At 41.4% G+C, this 20606-nt stretch overlaps 1 protein-coding gene across 2 annotated transcripts in view; it reads left to right on the forward strand.

Moving 5' to 3' along the window:
• TSPAN9 (tetraspanin 9) overlaps nt 1-20606 on the forward strand; it is a 168639-nt gene that overhangs the window by 39715 nt on the left and 108318 nt on the right. The window contains exon 2 of one of the 2 annotated variants that reach the window (XM_054269944.1): nt 1636-1784. The exons of the other annotated variant lie outside the window; for it this stretch is intronic. Within the exon in view, the coding sequence (XP_054125919.1) occupies nt 1700-1784 (85 nt within the window). The 5' untranslated portion in view covers nt 1636-1699. The remainder of the gene's footprint in view (nt 1-1635; nt 1785-20606) is intronic. 2 annotated transcript variants of the gene reach the window in all.

Genomic DNA, 20606 nt, shown 5'->3' on the forward strand with positions numbered 1-20606 from the left:
TACTTTATCTGTATATCTTTTGGGGGGCGGGGGAATTTCAGCTGATTTTTAGGTTTATGTGCATTTTGAATCAATGGCTTTTGTGAATTTTTTTCTGCTCACTGTCTTAATTTCAGCCTGATACCCATTTTGCATTTACTTTGGCTTTGCAAAAAAAATCTGGTAGTGCCCTTGCTCTTTCATTACAGTTCTCCATGATTAGAGTCTCTGATGGACTCCTGCAGAGCATGGCAGGACATCTTAATTTGGATTTGGGGGTCAGCATGGAGTTCTAAGTGACTCATAGCATAGTTCTATTTTGCTCCCACAAAATGGCCTAAAATAGATGTTAATTACAGTTTTCTTTGCTACCCTCTGGTTATCTTTAATAGAGATTTTAACTCTCCTCAGGCTACAATGCCTGCAGATTCAATTTACTGGACCACTGGGAGGAGAAATTTATTCCAGGGAGCAGAACAGGCCTTCAAGTCCAAACTGGTTTGTTCCTGCACATGTAGTCCTCATGTGTGTATCTATGTGCCAAAATAAACCATGTGACCTTGGATGTATAGGATGAAGTCATGGGAGGGACATCTGTGCTCACTGATGCAAAGCTTCTGTTTGCACAACAGCACTGAAAGCATCATGCCATTGTGTATTGCCTCATTTCTACATTGGATGCATATTGTGAATTCTGTTGTGCAAATACAACCTTATTTTGTGCAGTCTAAGACAGTTTAAAACAAAGTACTTCTGACTGGACTTGTCATCTCCTATTCTTCCCTCTCAAAAAATGTCAAGGGCATTTGCACAACACTTTGACAATTCTAGATATTTTTGGTATTTTTCTGTCCTGCTTGTTTCATTAAATCCTTTGTAAAGAGTTAGTGGATGCAACTCCTTTTGCAGAGTCAGTTCTCTGTATATTGCATGGGCTTAGGACACCTCCTAGTTTGTCTGCCCCCAGCATATCCTGGTGCGTGGGGTTATTCCTCTTCACGTGCAAGACTTTGCATTTCCTTTTGTCACTTTTCATGAGGTTCCTGTGAGCCCATATCTCCAGCCTGTTCAGGTCCCTGTGAATGGTGGCATAATCATCTGGTATATCAGCCAATCTTCTTGGTTTTGTATCATCTGCAAATTTGTCAAGAGAAAGAGTGGCAGTGGCAAATACAGCTTCACAAAATTCTCATTTACTTTGGTAGCTCAGGGTGAAAGCAGGATCTTGCCAAGTGGCCTAGGGAGAAAGAGTGTTTGCTGGATGCAGTTTAACTCCATGGTGTAAAGCTCAAAAAAGTTTTCCTCCACCTTGGGGCTCTTGGATTTCTCTGCTGATGGGGACTGTGTGTGACCTTTCTATGTTTTAATTATTCAGGAAGGATGTCCTATGCTAAAGAGTGCCTGCTAATAAAAACTCTGAAACAAATGCTTCAAATGACTACTTTTGATGCATTCTTTAGATCTTGTAAGTCAAGGAGATCCCGGCTGGAAATCCTTATGAAACTTCAGAAGCCCTGAGGGGCTGCAGGTGTTATGTCCCAGTACTTAAGTAATGCTCAGCGCATTTTGAGTTAAAGGAAATGTGATTTTTTTTGGTAAATAAATACAGATTCATGACTATCTTGGATGGACCTTTCTGTTTCTTACTTTTACTAGTCAGGAGGGACCTGCTCTCTTCAGCAGTCTGCGACTTGTTGGCCGCGTGGCTTTGATATGCTCCATGCAGGACAGAATGCCCAGCTCTCCTCCACCTGCTGCTGAATGCTGCTGGTTGAAACTCGCATCTGCTATGGCTAATGCTCACAGTAAGCAGTCCTGAAAGTGCATTTCTACCTTGTGTTTATTGACCTAGAAGTTCTGGGGAGATCACTTTAAACAACGTGTTTAAACTCTGCAAGCCCTGGTCTGAAAACAGGTGTTGGAAACTGATTGCCAACTTGCTTTGGGGATGTGGACTTAATTGGTTCATTCTGCGAACAGTGTTTTTAATAGACTTATCTCTTACAAGTCTCATCAAGTCCTCTTTGCTTTCTCCTGCCAAATAAATATTCCCTTATAATCCCCAAATCTCTTCCTTCATCTTCATTATTTATTTGCTTGTTTAATAAATATTTTTTTTCTCCCAGAAGCCTAAACTGACTTACATGTGAGCTGCTCCTTGGCTGAACCACACAGCAGTGGCTGTATGGTGTGCTGTGTTTATCAGTGTTCTCTGAAAAACTGCTGGTACTCCAGAAAATCAGGGCTACGCAGAGATGTTCCTGAGGCATGTGGAAGTGCTTTGGAAGAATAATAATAATGAAACAGGTCTTTCATTTCTCTGCTGCTCCAAAGCAACCGGGAAGCTATTAGTTCTGGGTTTCCTGTGTTGTACTGAGCTTCTCTTCTTCCATCCTTAAACGTTCTCAATGAATTCAGAAAATGCTTGAATCACATTAAGAAAAACCACAAAGATAGGGATCTTCTTGAGTATTTGCAGGACAATGGGCTGGATCTCCTGTAGAACCCCACACTGCAAGTGCCTTCCTGCTTGAGAGTAAGACATTAGGAACTAATAACTGATTTCATTTAAACTGTTACCTAAGTATGGTGTGTAATTTCTTCATAAACAATTTGAATAAGCATTTTGAGTGATGCTTTAAAATTCAGTTGATCCAATTTATTTTCCATGAGAGTATCTTTAGAATAGAATAGATTATTTCAGTTGGAAATTTATTTCAGATGAACTTCTGCTCTGTCAGCGCCCTAATGGAGGAATTGCACACACAATCTGCAGCACCTTTCCCAAGGAAAGCAAAGGAAGGAAGTGAAGATTAGCAGATTTTGTCCATGTCACTCACTTACAAATAGGTCCCTGCAGAATAATAAAGAGCTTCAGTATCATTGACTTTTTTTTTTTTTTTTTTAACTAAATAGTCACAGGCTTCACATAGTCTAAGGTCCCTCTAGCTGGGTACCATTTTAGGAGAGCTCTATATTATATTACATGTTTCTAGCTGCTGGTTCAAATTTCTAAAGTAGGATTTTTCTGATTACAAGCTAAAGTTTGAATTTCCAGCCCCACTGAATCCCCCTCCAAATCTGCTGACTCCACCAGGCAGACTGATGTTTTAGTGGATTTGTTAATGCTCAAGCTACATTCTTACCATTCTTTTCTCACAGGAAAATATCTGTAAATAACTCTGTCTAAAATTTCTTACTCTGCTGGGTTTCCTGTCACTCTCAGGAACTTTAGTGCCTTCTTTATTTTGAGTGTTAGTATATCTCCAGGAATAACCAACTGAGAGTATGATGATGGATCAGTGCCATTTGGGTAAAGAAGCATATGGTGAAATGTGCTTTTCCTACCTTGTTTTAAAGGTACATAGTATCACTTTATCCTTGCATGTATTAAGGGAGATTTTTATTTCTCGGTTTCAATCTCAAAGTAGGATTATTGTAACACTAGTTTCTTCCTCTGTTTCTTGTATGAGTCATTGGTTCTATTAAGGTTTAGTGATTGAATCTCACCCAAAAGCCTTCCCTTTCCTCCTCTGTTCTAAAGTTTTCAATCTCAAAAGTCAGTATCAAAAATTACATTTATTGTATCAAGAACAAGGAGTGCAGTTTAACTAGGAAAAAAATTGCAGAGCTGTTGCTGAGTATAAAAGCTGGTTGTAACCTTGAAATTGAATTTAAAGTTTTCTTCCCCTTCAAGACAATTGCACAAATTTATTTAGTCTCATTTCTAGTCTTTTCTCTCATCCCCCAAACCACTCTTTGTAGTTTCTTTGGATTCAGCATAGTTGCACTAATGAACTCTATCAATAGAGCTATGTTTAGGGCAACATTTTTGAGCTTTAGCAGTCGCAAAGTAAAGACTTGAATATATTTCCCTTTTTTACATTAAAAGATTTTGTAATGAGATTGTGGATAGTTGACAGTTTTACAAATCAACCCTAAGTGTGAATTTCAGAACTTTAAAGCAGTCGAATTTCTAAAGTTAGTCAGTATCCTCTGTTTGGACCACTGCCAATCCTTGTTGCACTTGGGAGGTGAGGTTGCTATGTTTTTCTGAAGCGTTCTTTTGACACTTTCTCTCAAAAAGCCCCAAATCATCTATTTGTTACCCAGTTTCAAGAACTTGATAGACCATCTGAGAAGTGCTAGGTAGTTCACGTTCTTGAGGGTCATTATTTTGAATACCTGCTGTCTTTTGTGTGACTTCTCAATCCTTCTAAGGACTGTTGTGGGAGTCAGCAAACTGGTGAGGACCTTCCACAGCACTGTGCTGGGGTGAGGACAAAATGACTTAAACAGGGTTAAACAATGCCTTGGTTTGAGTGTGTTCTGATGCTCCAGGTTTTAGCTGCAGTGTGGCAGGGTTGTGGCTTGTGTCAGGAGTGTGGTTGGAGCAGGAGTGTAGGAAGCTGTGCATTATCTGTGTGTAGGAAGCTGTGCATTATCTGTGTGTGGGAAGCTGTGCATTATCTGTGTGTAGGAAGCTGTGCATTATCCATGCTCGGAGCATGTGAGGAGTTTCCTCTTTGCCCACAGCTGGGTGCCTGAGCTGGATGAAAGCTTTTCCCCATTCCTCAGCTCTTACAAGTGGAACTTTCTGCGTTGGAAGTGTGGGGCACCTGTAGCTGATAGAAGCCCCAAGCATGGAAAGCCATGGTCTCCTTGCAAACACCACCTCGGGAATTGCAGGCTCTTTGGGTTTTCTGCTCTCAGTAGACAAGCCTGAAGGTTAGTCAGCTCTGTCTGGGGGGGAATGTGTTGTAATTGTGCACTCTCCTGTAGCTGGTAGGCAATTATGTGCAAGAATGACACAGTAATAAGAACTACAAGCACGAACTGTTTTAAGGTAGGATCTTTTTGCTCTGGTTGGCTGGCAGTTTGGACTTAATTGGAACTTATTTTATTATTCTGATAATTTATATTGAATTTAAAGGCATTGTGCTGGCTGATAGGAGTATATTAAATGTAGCAAATCTTCTCCTGAGTAGTCTATAGTACAAGGCATTTTCAAGAGCTGGCAGGCTTTGTACAGGCCAAATTGTCATGCAAAATGTCTGAGACCATATGATTTATGCCAAAGGTGCTGTAAGATTGCATAAATTTAAGACTTTTATTCTCAACTATTGCATTCATACACTAAAATAATTATAGGGTGCTGACGATGCAGCACCATTTAAGAAAATGAATGACTTAATTTTACTTAAGTCTATTGTTAAAGATAAAACTATGCAACTGTGTTAGAAAAGAAAAGAAAAACCTTGTACAAGATGATGAAGTGCTGTCAAGTCATAGATCATAACACTGCAACTGGGAGTAGCTCTCTGTGGAGGAATTGTATTGGTTTTACATCCTTTATTTTAAAGTGTCCTTACATGATCAAACAGTCTGTTAAAATCAAACAAATGTTAAAATTTGGTGAGACCTCTGTTGCTGTTAACCTTTCATATTGACTGTCTAAGAGCATGGACAGCAGTTGGATCTGAACTGACTCACTGCTAAACCTGCTATAATTATTTATAATCATTGTCTATGAGTGGGGGTGGGGATATCATTATTTCTGGCACAAAGATACTCAGAAGTAGAAAATTACTAGGTCTTGTGTGTACACGTAGTACCACAGTGGTACCACCTGATGGTTGGCACTTGGGTGTGAGCGCCTACGGCATCAGGCTGAACCCAAGGCTGTCTGCTTGACCATGTCCTATTTGGAAACCAGGTTCCTGTGTGTGTGTGGGCATCGTTTGTGCTGTAGGAATCCAGACTCTCTTCTGGTTGATGTAGGAGAGCTTGTCTGTCCACTGAGGCATGGGGTTTGTGAGGCCTGCAGGGAGGGAAAGAACTTGACGGGCTGTTAGCACAGAAACAGTCACTTCTCTTGTCCTCACCCTTACAAACAGGTTGGCTTTTCCAGAAGAGTACTTGGCTTTCCTTGTGTGACAGTCCAGATGAAAAATAGGAGTAAACTATGGAAAAGACTTAAAAAAAAAAAGATAAAAAATTCCCCACCAAGTTACATCTGCTGTTAAGAACAGGCTGAAGAGGTAACTGAACCAAAGAGCTTGCACAGGCAGTTACAGGACAAAGAAATGATGCTGAGAGGTGGCCCATGTCAAGCCCAAATGGGACAAACTGAGAAGTAGCAGCCATCACTCAGCAGTTCTTCCCTGTGCAGTGCTGTGGCTCGTTAGGTCCTAATCCTCATTAGTTACCTATTAGTAGCCTACAGCTGTGTGGCACTTTGATATGAGGCTGGGTTTGGTGTCCCACGTGGAAGCAATGGAGCTGGAGAAGAGGAAGAGTAGGGAAGGATGGATAGTACAGATGTTTTGTTGTACCATTTCTTGACCCCCTGTATAACTTCCTTACATAAGGACCCTGAGCGCAGATTCAGTGTTGACAAGTCGCAAACAGTTGCCCCTTCAACTGCATCTCAATCACCATCAACAGTGAAATGGGAAATCGGTAAAAGTGCAGTGGGAGAGGAATTATAGATAAATAGCTGATGCTATTTGCTAGCTGATCTTTCCAGGTCAGCATGACACTGACAATCCATATCCCAGTTGTGCTAAAAATTTTTGATAAGAGCTCAGACATTTAATATTTGAGGTCACCTTTGTAGTAAGTTGTGATAGGTGTATCTTAACAATTTTTTTTTGCTTCACATCAATCCTCTGGTTTTATTTATCGTATTTCCAATTCTAAGCACTCTGTATTTTCTTCTTTTAATTTTTTTTAAGTAAACCTAAAGTATTTATCTACCAGAACAGAGGGGTGTTGATATAAACTGATACACTGATGCTCTGTTTTCCCAGCCTTCCAGAAAAGTGCTGGTCACCGATACCTACCATGAAATACATAGTCTTTAGGTAATATAAGTGAGGTGTGTGGACTTACAGGCTTTTGTGGAACTGTGCTGGATTTTTCTAAGATCAATTTAATTGCAACTCTGATAAAACAAGGGAAAGATCTGCAAAAAGCTTGGCAGTTGTAAGAGAGTGACCTGTAGTAGAGTGATCTCTAAAGAAGGAAGAATGAGCAGCTTCACTTTTTTTTCTCTCATTTGTGCTGCTTAAAGAAAGCTTGGAAGATTACATCCATGTTTTTACCACTTATAACAATAAAAAACTCAGATCTGGCTAAGCATCAAAATATGTTTTCAGTAATGGGAGAGCAGTGGACAGCACAGCTTTCAGATTAATTTTGAAATAAATTATTACTTGAAGATCCATAGATTTTTTTAAAAATGTAATTCAAGCACTTTCTGAATTCATTGAGAATTTTTAAGGATGGAAGAACCACAAGTCCACAGTAGAATTGCTGATTTTCAGAATACACTGAAAAGCAAACTTTATCATTCCGCTATATTAAGCATATCTAGAAGTCTAAAACCTGTTGAGAAAAATGCCTCTTTTTTTTTTTGTAGCGTGGTTTTAAATTCCCAATTTTATGATAAGTTAAATAACGTGGAACTTATCCGGATTAATCTTTTTCCCCCCATCATTAATTTAGTTGTTATTCTCTGAGGAAAAATAGATTTGGTGTTAGCTTTGGTGTTAGTTTTGGATGGGAGAGTGGGAAATAGGAAAATGGTTTTACTGCTTGTCATCTTATAATGAATGGTCCACTGATTAAGAATTTCAATTTCCATGTGTTTTGCATTATGTTAAAACCTCAAAAACTACTTATTAGCTGGTGTAATATTTAATTTAGGATTATGTAAAATCAGACGTGGTTTGAAATCTGGAAATGAGTTAAAACTGTAAAAATTTGTTATATGGTTATATAAGGCTACATTAATTGTGCTGGAGGCTTAAAGAATAATGTTTCTAAAAACATGCTTTGCATTTAAAATTAACATTAGGCAAAGAATCTATTATATATTGAAGTTTATTTGTTAGTTGCTATGTTGAAGTATAAAAATGGAACTTATCACTGTGTTTCAAGGTTTGGGGTATTTATAGTTAGGAAGAAACCAAGCTAGTTTTTCTTTTTTTTCTTTTTTTTTTTCTTGTTTTATTTTTTGTTAGTCTACAACTTCATGTGAGGTTGTGTTGGGGTTTAGCCCCAACCATCAACTAAGTCCCACGCAGCAGCTTCCTCCCCGTGGGATGGTGAAGCGAATGGGAAGTGTAAAAGACAGAAAATCATGGGTTGAGTTAGAGACACTTTAATAGGGAAAGCAAAATGTGAGCACTCAAGCAAAGCAAAACAAGGAATCACTCAGCACTCCCATGGGCAGGCAGGTCTTCAGCCATTCCCAGGATAGGGAGGCCCCATCGCAGGTAACAGTGACCTGGGAAGACAAATGCCATCACTCTGAATGTTCCCCTCTTCTTTCTTCTTCCCCAAGCTCTTCATGCTAAGCAGGACACCATATGGTCTGGGAGATTCCTTGGGTCAGTTGGGGTCAGCTCTCCTGGCTGTGACCCCCCCAACTTCTTGTGCTCCCAGAGCCTCCTTTCTGGTGGAATGGGATGAGGAGCAGAGGGAGCTTTAATGCTGTGCAAGCACTGCTTAGCAATCAAAAAAAAAAAAAAAAAAACACCAAACAAAAAACTCTGTGTTATCAGCCCTGTTTCCAGCACAAATCCCATACCAGCCCCACACCAGCTACTGTGAAGAAAATTAACTGTACCCCAGCCAAAACTAGCGCAGGTGGTGATGAAACTGAACTAGTTGTTTAAGCTGCAGTGAGAACAGTAGCTTCTCAGAAAATCCTGCTGCTGTCAAAGGTGATATCACCCAGTTCTATTCTACACTTTATTTAACAGCAAGCCTGGAATACTTGAATATGTCTATCTAATTAAAAATATTTTAATAGCATGTCAGTTTTTAGATCTTAGAAGTTGTCGTACCTTGGAATTTTTAGTAATTTCATTTGAGGTGAAAATATACCTTGAACTTGCAGATATATCTGGTTGTCTGATTTTCTTAAAGCATTGAGAAAAAAGGCAGTCATTGTTCCTAACCAGCATGGGTTCACATGGGGAAAGTCCTGCTTAACCAACTTAACTTCCTTTTATGACAAGGTCACTCACCTAGTTGACCAAAGGAAGCTTTTTTTTTGTAGTTTTATCAAAGCTTTAGGTTCTGTCTCTCACAGTGTCTTTCTGCATAAACTGTTCATCACACGTCTAGACAAGTTTGCAGGACATGGAGTGAGCAAAGGGCTGTCGGGTGGGGCTCAAGGGGGTATAGTAAATGGGGCAACATCAGCCTGGCAGGCAGTCACCAGTACAGTTCCCCATGACTCAGTTTTAGGGCCCGTGCTCTTTAATGTCTTCATAAATTATCTGGACACTGGAATCAAATGTACCTTGAGAAAGTTTGCGGGCAAGAAGGACCTGTGGGCACGTTCAAGGGCAGAGAAGCCTACAGAGACATCTGGAGACCTGGACAGTCAGCGACCATATGAAATTTAGCAAGGGAAAGTGCCACATTGTCCACCTGGGATGGGACAATCCTGGTTGTGTTTCTGGTCATCAGTGACAGGACACTATAAAATGAAATGCGGTGCAATGAAATGAAATTAGATTAAATTAAGCTACATCAGGGGAAGTTCACCTTTGATGTTAGGACCATGTTCTTCACTGAGAAGGTGGTCAGTCACAGGAACAGGCTCCCCAGGGAAATGGTCACAGCCTCAGACCTGTCAGAATTAAGGAGCATCTGCCCAAAGCTCTTAGTCATAGGGTCTAGTTTTATGCAGTCCTGTGAGGAGCAGTGTGTTGGACTTGCTGATCCTTATGGATCCCTCCCATCTTGCGATATTCTGTGATTCTATGATTCATTTTTTTACCTACTATGTGGAAAATTACATGGCTGTTATTTAAAATGCAGCAACCACCTGCCAAGTTGTTCACAGAATTTTAAAGAATTCATTTGCCTTTCATTACTGTGCACACTTTTGCTTTTTTCAGGTTTTGATTTTAAAATGTGGCTGTCTGCATTCAGCTTTTGCATTTGAAAGATGAACAAAGATTCAGGATAATGTTAATTCCTGCAAGGTCTGGTGTAAAAGTGCTGAAATATACTTTTTAGCTGCTCTATGAGTCTTTTGGAGAGGCTGGTTTCCCATTAGGGTTTCAGTTTCAGAATGGAAAAGACACGTGTAGCAAGCAGTCTCTGCATTGCTGTGCTGCAGCAGAATCCCATAACATGAGGTATCTGCCTGTAATTCAAAACTTCAAGAGGGATCCAGCTGAAGCAACAAAGGTCCTACTTTTGGCATTTGTGCAGCAGCTGCCTGGGCATTGTGCCATTCATCAGAGGCAATACACATTCCCTCTCAATCCTGCTGTGATTCCCTTCCTCCCTTCTGTTTCAAATGCTTTCATAGAGCTGAGCAGTGTGAACTTTCATCAGAGGAGGTGAAAGTGGTGTTACTCATTCTGAACATGCTGGGATTGTTTTCCCAAGTTCAAGTCCCACTGAAGGTTTATTCCTGTTTCTCTCCTCATGTTTTCTCCCTTTTAGCCCTAGAGTTGACTTGCTCTTTGGTGTAATTACATGAAAAATGCTAAGAGCCTTTTCCAGGCAAAGAAAATTAATGTCCTTCTACGCTGAGCTGTACTACAATCCCAGTAATCTGGTTATGATCGGTCCTTTGCGAATGAAGACCATAAAAGACAAGCAGCTTTGATCCATCTCAGTTACAATTGCCGTGATATCCCATCCTTGGAGTCAATGTGGGGTTTTTTTTTTCAGTTGGAGCAGTTTCTGTATGTGGAACTTAGTTTTCATTGTTACATGATATAAATGATGGTTGGGGAGATTTTTATTACATCATTTTGTAAGAAGCTGTAGCTCAAAACACCAATATCATCCATCTGTCTTCTGTAAAAAAAAAAATTGAAGTAAACCCAAAACTTTGTCATCGTGAAATAAACCTAAGGAACCTCTGCACGAGAGCAGCTGTGAAAGGGAATAGTGAATGGGTGGTCTCTCCATCAAGGAATATCTCAGTCTCTCCCCACCCCTTGCTCATGCAAGCAGTCTGGTGAGCATTTAGATGAGGTCCTACGGGATACACTAACTTTCTATTTTAATATATTTTGTGGTAAGATTGTTGTGTTTAAAGCTTGCTTCAGCTGTATCCCATGTGATCTTGTTGGCCGTGTCCTGAAGTAGGAGACTGCTGTGATAAAATAGATGTGGAAGTAATGCTGATTATGAGCAATGCTAAATTAATGGTGGTTGAAAGAGCCTCTTTGAGTCATCCCTGCCCAAGGGAAGACTGCGCACACAGAACCTTACAGACAGTGCTCTGAATTGCTCTTAGACCCTTCAAGTTGTAGAGCTGTTCAGCTTGCCTTTTGACCTTCGCCTTAAACCCATACTTCCACAGTATTCAAGGGAAAAACTCCAGGAGGACAGATGACATGGACGTAATAATCTATAACAATTTCTCCATGTCCATATCATTGTTTGCACCCAGCCCAGGTGGTAAGGTCTGAAAGCTGTTGCCAACTGATAACTTTTTGGTGGGCGGTGAGAAATGAGCTCCCAACCAGGACTTAGAGAGTAGAGACTCTCTGTGGAGGAGAAATGCAGTTTTGCTGCCTGGTACCTATTTGCAGTATCAGCAGAGGTGCTGATGCAAAAAGAGACCCAGGAGACTGAATTGCTTTGGACTTATGTGGCCCAAAAATAACTCTGTGTGTTTCAGAGAGGACTGTAATGGATTACAAATAGACTTTGTACAAACACTACAATTTTATTTTCACATAACAAGGTGTTCAAAGCAAATACAGTAGTAAGAATAAACTATACTGGGTTTACATACTAAGTAGGAAAGAAAGAGTAATGCTGAGGCTGCCACATTTTAGCACTGACAAGAAGCTAAAAGCAAAGGGAGCTTGCCATGGCTGCTGTGACACCAGGGATTAGACAGCCTTGGCACAGGCTGCCTGAGAAAGGTGCAGAGCCTCCAGCCATGGAGCCTCCACACATGTATTGTGCAAACTCCTTTTAGAGAGAGAGCACAGCCCTGCACAGTGAGTAGGTATTTCTGCAATTATTGTGAGGTCTGGCAGACATGAAATGTTTCCCACAGAACTGTGAGAGTTACTTTTCTCTTTTTGCCTCTGCTGGTCTCTTGGGAAGCAGTTGCAGGCCATCTCTTCTGTTTCCCAGCTGTGGCTGTGGCATGAAGCATCTGGCAGAGCTGGAACTGGGATACAGCTTCCTGCTGAGCAGATGTCTGTATATGTTGATACTGCTTTTGGAGGGATGGGTGTACTAAATGAGTGGTTGGGCTTTGCTTAGCTGTGAGTCTGATTCCTTGAAAGTTAAGGGAACGATGGGATTAGGGTACATGACTGGTTTGTCATGTACTTTAATCCCATTGGTGGGATTGCCTTATGTGTATTTGGTGTGAAGCCACTTTTCCAGTTTCCTAACATGCCATCCCATTGTCCTCAAGTGTAGTGTGCTACACTGTACAGCCAAGGAGCACCTATTTTGCTTTTTCCTCATTGTTCAATTGTAATTAATACATTCTGTTCAAACACTGCTCTGAAGGCAGCCTGCAATGACATTACTGTGATAATACTGGAGTGCTTAATAGAATTTTACTACTTAATTTTTCAGACCACCTGGTTACAGGAAAGTGAAGGGTCGCAGTTTCTCAATTATAATGCATGGGAACTGGACACAGTGAAGTTCAGAAAGCTTTTCATTTCTGGCTGCCCAGTTTTAGACTCTATGTTTTTTCAGGACACTTTGTGTTAAATAATAGCCTGTGTTCATGGTGCAGGTCCCACTGTAATTTTAAGTGCATGGCCATTCTGCCTGCAGAGCAACCTTGGTCTGAAGAAAAACAACTAAAATCCAAGGAATGTGATTAGTAGGAACATGACTATGTGAAGAATTTTGCTAGGCATTGCAAAAAACCTCTGTGGTAAATGCAAGGATCATGTTGGATTTCAAGGAGACAGGAGTTGACTGGTTTGACATTCGGAGTATTGTTCCTTCTCCCTTGCAGGACCTGTATCCTCAAGTGTTACATGATTAGGTCCTTCCATAAAGGAAGCAACCTCTAACTGTTTCCTTAAATATTTCCCATTTTTCATGGGGGTGTTTTCATGGTGTTCTTGCAAACACACATGAGCAAGAGTATATGAAGAAAGTGAAAGTTATTAATTAGTGTTCTAACATCCTGCTCGGATCAGAGCTGAGCTCTCTAGGCTTCAAATGTGAAAGATCATATAAAACAATGAGAACAACAGGTCCTTGCATGGGCAGCATGATTCCCATTTTCTGCACATGGAAATGGAAAGCTGCAATTCTGTTTTCTGTAGAGTGGGAGAACTGGGCTGAAGATAGATCATTGTTCCTATGAGGATGTACAGCCTGAATGTGCATAACTCATTCAAGGATGTGACCTTCAAAACACTTTTGCACTTGACTATGCAAGTTTTGGTTTGCTTCATTTTAGTTTTGCAGGAGGGCTACATATAGGAATAGGTTTTTAAAAATGTGATCACCTCAAAATCTCTAATTCCTGTCAATTTGTATTGAGAGAAGTTCTCTTTGTGGAAGAGCTGTAGAGTGCTGATTGCCTTTGCATGCTGAAAGGAAGGCTGTTCTGCTCTGAGATCTCTTAAAAATCTGAGGCTAAACCAGGAGCTTTAGTGCTATTTGCTCTTCTATCTTGAAGAATTAATGGACATTCACTCTAGCTATTTTTTTAATTAGTTTTCTCTGTGACCTTTTTTTCTGATATTTTATATGCTGTGTCTTTCAGTGTAAGGCTGTGAGGTGCCTTCACGATTCCCTTATAAAATTTCAGGACCTGACTTAGTGTTTCCTTTCCTCTTTTAGACTAAAGTGCTTGTTCATTCTGTCCCCTTCCTCCCCGCCCCCACTGCCCCGGTTTCCCACTGCTATCTCAGGATGCAGTGCTCCTGGTGCTTTGATATGCTTGGGCTTACACTTTCTATTTGAGCTGAGCTCCCTGTCATGGGATAGTTACAGGCAGCATTCCTGTGCTGGAAATAGATACTTTTTGCATAACCTGCTTCCTTATACCCTTTAGCATCTAAGGCCTCTGGTGAAGCACTGTCTCCACTACCATAGATGGAGCAGCACGGGAATCATTAGAAGCTCAGAAAGGTGACGGGGAGAATGGAAAAGCTGTTAGAGTTCTAAGAGGTAGAAGTTCACAGAGTCTGTTGGCTGTGAGTTAAGTTCACTGTATTATTTTTTTTATTATTTAAACTAAATAACAGAACTCATCTTTTTCTTGTTAGAAAAGATATACAGATATAGAAAAACCCCAGATACCTTATGAGAGTGACTTAATGCACAAGCACTTAGAGTCACTTTATTCTCCTCTGTGCCCTTAATAGGAAATTTTTCAGCAAGTTCTGCTTCTGATTTTGCCAAAAGATGTCTTCTCAAGGCCTGAGCAGCAAAACTGAAATATTGCTCTGAATATGTTCTAATAATCATCAGTTGACTGTTGAACTATTATTTTCTTTCTCATAAAAAAAAATAAAAGAAACTTAAAGGGTTAATTTTTTTTGGTTAAAAGATTGCTCTTAATTTCAGGAGTCTATATATTAGGCAAGGACTACCTTGTAAACACAAATTTCTGTAGTTCTGAATTAATTTTTGCCTTTGGTTCTGTCAGTGACTTTAGGAAAGTCACTTATCTCATATGGGTATCTTATTCCAATTTTTAAAATAGCACTTCCTTTGTCTCTTAACATTCCAGCTTTTTGCTGCAGGGACAGCTTCAAGTGACAAGGTCCAGTCGTTGGATAAGGCTTTCCTTGAATCATGACAAACCTAAATTCAGCTTCTGGCTCCTGCCAAAGTTTCCTGTGAGAGCTCTGGCAATTTACTTGACATCTCTCCTACCCATGAAATGGGAGACTTAATAGGTAGTGCTGTGCTGCACAAAAATATCCAGAAGATGCATATTCCAGAATGGACATGTTTAGGTTGTGGTTCCACAGTTTTTGAAACTGACCTCAAATTGGGATTGCTGTGATCCAGCCCTTTTTCCCTGAGCATGCTTTCCTCTATGTGCTAGTACCTTCTGGAGCTGCCCTGGTGCTTTTTTTTCACAGGGATAGTTTGTGGTCAGCTCAGTTTCTTGAAGAGTCTCATTGAATAAATATGAATACCAACACCTGGGAAGGATAGGATGCTGCAGAGAATGAGGAGACCAGAGGAACTCAGGACTTTGGATTTACAATGGCCTAAAGTTGCCAAAACATTGCAAACTAGAAAAAGACTGCAGACATAAGATGTTGAATAAATAGCTATGTACAGGACAGCACAGAGACACCTTGTTCTCCACAGGCTTGGTGTGTGGGTCCTCTTTGCTTGAAAGCTGGTACAGAGTGCTATCTTAAAATAAGATTCTAGAGTTTTCTCCAGTCTACCCTGATTATGTTGAGAAATGCTCATCCTCCACCCACAATCTACTTCACTCAGTCCCAGTGTTTCTTGCTCTTGAATGTACCTCCCTGTGCTAAGTCTCCCCCAGTTGCTCTGCTCTGCAGTTCATAGTGTTTGTTGCTGATCTTCAGAGTGGTTCTTCTTTGCCTTAGGCCTTTTCTCTTGCAGGGCAAATCCAATTCTCTTTCATGTTGTTCTTAATATGTAGGAGATCAGTTCCCCCTCTCTCTTTCTTTTCCAAGGTGCTACAGGGGGGTGGGTTTGGATTAGATATTCTTTACTGTGAGGATGATGAGGCACTGGAGCAGGTTGCCCAGAGAAGCCATGGATGCCCCATCCCTGGAATTGTTCAAGGCCAGGTTGGATGGGCCTCTGAGCAACCTGGTCTAGTGCAAGGTGTCCCTGCCCATGACATGGGGGAGAAGCTAGATGGTCTTTAATGTCCCTTCCAACCCAAACCATTTTGTGATAATATGAAGTGCAACCCCCATCACCAAACAAAAAAACCCAACAGTAAGGGAGGAATTGAAAATACTTCATTTGACTTGGTCTTTGAAACTTTGTAGCAAGTCCTTCTAAAAGCATAGGAAAAAGTGTGTTGATAAGGCAGTGCCTCACTGAAGAGTACATAGTTCCGAAATATATCTCATAAGGAACAAATCACTGGAAAAAATAACTCTGGGGTTGTACATTTATTTCTTTAGTGTCCCTGCCGGCAGCAGACAGCAAAATACTTTCATTCATATCTAACGTTATTCATTTATATATAATATATGTGTGTATATATACACACACACCATAATTTCAGTGTAGGACGGGATATGAATTTTTACAAGCAAGTTCTAAATTTTAAAGTCTGTGTTTAACAAAAGACTTAGGTTGTTTTTATTAAGTTGCAAGGTGTTCATAATAACCTGTATACCCTACCCCTGTTTCCCTTTATTGATTCTGTGGGAGAAATAAGGGCAGTAGTTATGCACAGTGCAGCCTTGGATTTATTCATGCCAAATTTCAGAGGATACTGTGAAGTTATGTGATAAAAGGGTCATAAACATAAAGGTGCAGAAGGTGAGAGAACCCAGCCAACCCAAAGTACTGCAAAGGGAACACCCTGACCTGACTTCTCCCCGGACTGTCACAGGAGAGGGGTCAGCCAATGGTGTGGGTGTAAAACCTGTCAAGATGAGTCAACATGAGAGGCTGATCAGTTCATTTGCAATCATGCCTGGCATGAAATTTAACAAGTGCCAGATCCTGCACCTGGGATGGAGTAAGTGCAGGCACAAGTACAAACTGTGACAGGAGTGTCTGGCAGGGAGGGCCCTGGGGGTGCTGGGGGCAGCAGCAGCTCAGTGAGAGGCAGCAGGGCATAGCCCAGAGGGCAGGAACCGTGTCCTGGGGGCATCAAACCCAGAGCACAGCCGGGCACAGGGGGGATCATCCATCACCCGCTGTGCTCAGCACTGCTGCGGCCTCACCCACAGTGCTGGGAGCTGCTCTGGGCACAACGACTCCAGAGGGGTGGGAGAGTCTCTGAATGTGTGCAGAGGGGGGAAACAAAGCTGGAGAAGGGGCTGGAGGGTGTGTCCTGGGAGGAGTGGCTGAAGGCTCTGGGTTTGTCCAACGTGGAGAAAAAGAGAGGCTGAGGGGTGACTGCCTTGCTCTGCAGCTCCCTGAGGAGGGGAACTGGAGAGGGAAGTGCTGATCCCTTCTCCCTGGCATCCTGTGATAGTACAAGGAGGAATGTTTCAAAGCTGCTTTAGGGGAACATTAGACTTGACATCAGGAAGCATTTCTTCCCCAAGAGGGTGGTCAGACACTGGAACAGGCTTCCTATAGAGGGGGTTGATGTCCCAAATCTCTCAGTATTTAAAGGGCATTTGGATCATGAGCTTAATAACATACTTTAACTTTTGGTCACCCCTGATGAGGAAAGGCAGTTGGCTTAGGTGATTGCCAAAAGTCCCTTCTGACTGAAATATTCTATTCTATTCTATTCTGTTCTGTTCTGTTCTATTCTTCTCCACTACATGTCACTCCACTCAATTCCCTGGCCACGCCCTGTGTCTAATCACTGCAGTTCATCTTATATTCTTATTCTATTTGGGTGAGGTGCTTCCTTTTCCCTGTGGATTTAGGCTAAGTGCCAGCAAGTAGAGCCAGGGCCTGGGATCGCAGCACAAACCACAGGAGGGATTTTGCAGGCCTCGTGAGTATCACCTGTGTCAGCAACACTGGAGACCAGGGCATTGGTACTGGACTGACCAAGCATCTGAGGCCAGCAATTGGAAGGATTCATGTTGTGTATGTGTGCAAACAGTACAGATTTCACTCTGATGAGCTTTCTTCCTGAGCAGCCAATGAGTAGTACAGGATCAAGCCTACTGTCTATATCTATGTTAAGTTGTGCCTGTGGGGGGTTTACATTGGTTGAATTTTAGGAAAAATTTCTTCACTGAAAGGGTTGTCCAGCATGGGAACAGGCTGCCCAGGAAAGTGGCTGAGTCACCATCCCTGGAGGTAATTAAAAGTTATGTAGATGTGGCACTTAGGAACATGGTTTAGTGGTGGACTTGGCAGTAGCAGGTTAATGGTTGGACTCAATCATCTTCAGGGTCATTTTCAACCTCAACATTTCTGTGATTCCATGATATTCTGTATAAGTGTGTGTGTGCATTTGAAACATGTGCATGGCCTTGCTACTGGCTGGATATGGGGACATGAACCTGTATTGCCTTGCGTAGTGGGGCTATCAGATTTGGTAGTCTTAGCAAGTTCTTGTTACTCTTTCTAGCTTTACAGCTGGAAATTTGAAATTTAAATATTGTTGATAGGAGGAGGGGTAAAAATGGGGTTGATTTGGTGTATATGGGGTTTTTTGGTGGACATTTGAGAGCAAAGAAGTTCACAAATAATTTGGTATCTTTTACACAAATGAGTACTAACACAATATTCTTAGAGGTTTGCCAGTGCTAGCAACTGGGACTAGGCTTGCACTTACATGTCTTAGTCTTCTTTTGGCACTTCTCATTGGCCTTTCTCCATCTTGCTGTTGAATAAGAGCTTTGGTCTGTCTCCACTAAACTTTTCCAGGACACAGGATGCCTGAATTCTAGGGTGGATGCCTGAACTCCATCCTTATAAAATGGCTTGGCTAATCTAATTATGAATGCAGGCTGCAGAGAAGTACACAGCTGGTTCTGCTGAGCATGCAGAATGCCGTTAAAAATGCTGAAAAGTGATAAAAGTGTCTTTATCTAAAAATAGCTTCTAGTGATTTTGTATCATCCACTTACATTGTGACTCACCTGGTGATCCTGAACTGTGAAGCTGGAATGTAAAACAATGGGTGGCACACCGTGAAGTTTGGCACAGAAACCCTCCTTGCACAGGTTTTCCAAAATAAAGACTCAGTGTGTCGCTGACCATAGAAGTGCACTTCTTGTATTGTGTAACCGTGCTGGAAATGTTTTTGAAGTATTTGCAGATGTCCCGTAGCGCCTGAGCCGTTTTCCTTTTCCAAGAGCTTTGATAGTTCTGGAAGTGAAGAAAATCAAAACTACACTAGGTTATACTTTTTTTTATGAAATAGTCACAGGGCTAGATACCACCTTCTTTGGTTCTTGGTCTCAAACAACTCCTCTCTCATCTGTCAGACTCTGTATTTCTGTTTCTCCTGGAGCCAGAACCAGTATTCTGCTCAGCTTCCCAAGACACTGCTCCAACCAGCTGGCCTCTTGCAAGAGAGGAACTTCTTTAACTTGTAATGTGTGTAGCATATAGACCTTTGTTTCATAATAGCTCTCAGATGTTTGCAAAGAGACATTGTTTTAAGCCATCCTATTTTCTTACTGTTTGTTTTTTCAGCCTCTCTATTAAGCCACTAGATGAATGCAATCAATATCCTCGGAGTAAAATTGGTCCGTGTTACTCCTAAACTATAGCAGAACTATTCTGTGTTCATCAGGACATCACTATTAAAGCAGAATGAAAAGCAGAGGCTGCCATATATGTCTTAAGGCAAATCCTTGAACTGAAATTGTAAAGCAAAAGATCTGTACAATGCATATGTCCCTTTTTGATCTCCTGTCCAGCACTGCCCCTTTATTTATTGTTTTTCGTTGCCACTGGAGCCGTTGGTCTGTGCTGTGTACCAGGAGACCACTAACTTTGTTTTCTCTTGGTTTGTGAAAGAGCGTGAAAACACAGACCATCTTCACTCATTTGTCTTCGCTCCCTTCCCTGGTCCTTGTGTTATGGCCAGTATTGAGAAATCTCTTTCCCAATCTAATATGAACAGCAGCACAGAAAATGTTTAAAAGTTCAGCCAAGGTAAAGCTTGATCTTGCTGGGCTTTAAGGATACATATGGGAAGATCTTCCAGTTTTGTGTGTTTTTACCACTTCCTGGCTTAGTAAAATGTGAACCTTCTGAACTGCTACAGCTGCGTGCTGCTGTCTGCCCTGCCCTTTTCTCCCTCTTGTGCTGCTTTCCCTGAGGCATAACAACCCTGTTTGCACCTTACACTTGGTACACTTACACTTGGTTTTTGTCCTGTTGCAGGTATTTGCATTCCTAGGAAATTCCAGGTCTGAATTCCTATCTATCTTGCCTTACCTGGCCTGTTTGTTGCACCCCTTCTCTCTGTCACTGTCCTTGGCAGCTGTTTCCACCTTTGAGACTTGCAAGTCAGCTTATCCTCACTGGGTGCTGGTGGTCCTGTCTGCAACTGCCCTGTCTTTGCTTCTCTAGCACTGGGGTACAAATACAAGGCTTTGGTCAAATGTCTTCCCCTCCATGTATTATCCACTTTATCAAGCTGCTTTTCACTCTGCTCAGTTGTTGCTTGGTTGATTGTAGAAAACTGGTTAAAAGCATACACGGGCATGTAGAGATCAAGTGCAAATTTTGTAATTTGGTGTATTAAAGACCAGCTTCACTGAATGCATCAATTCAAAGGTTGGATTTTCAGTGTGATTAGAAATCCTCTGCATAGAGTGCAAGGACAGTCAATATTAAAAGTTACCACTGTGAGAAAACCTGGAAGACTGATATTGAGAAAATGCAGTCAGATGCCTTACACTAGCAATGGGGAGGAGAACATCTCTGTTTCCTGATGCTCACTGCTCATGAGGCCACACCAGGCTGTACCCAGGGTTGATCTTCCCAGTACCAGCTTGATGCTGACAAGCAAATGCAATGAAGCGCCGCAAGGA

This window comes from Melozone crissalis, unplaced genomic scaffold (assembly GCF_028551555.1).
Source record: "Melozone crissalis strain CALT ecotype California unplaced genomic scaffold, PUWL_Pcris_2 ptg000008l_1, whole genome shotgun sequence".
NCBI lineage: Eukaryota > Metazoa > Chordata > Aves > Passeriformes > Passerellidae > Melozone > Melozone crissalis.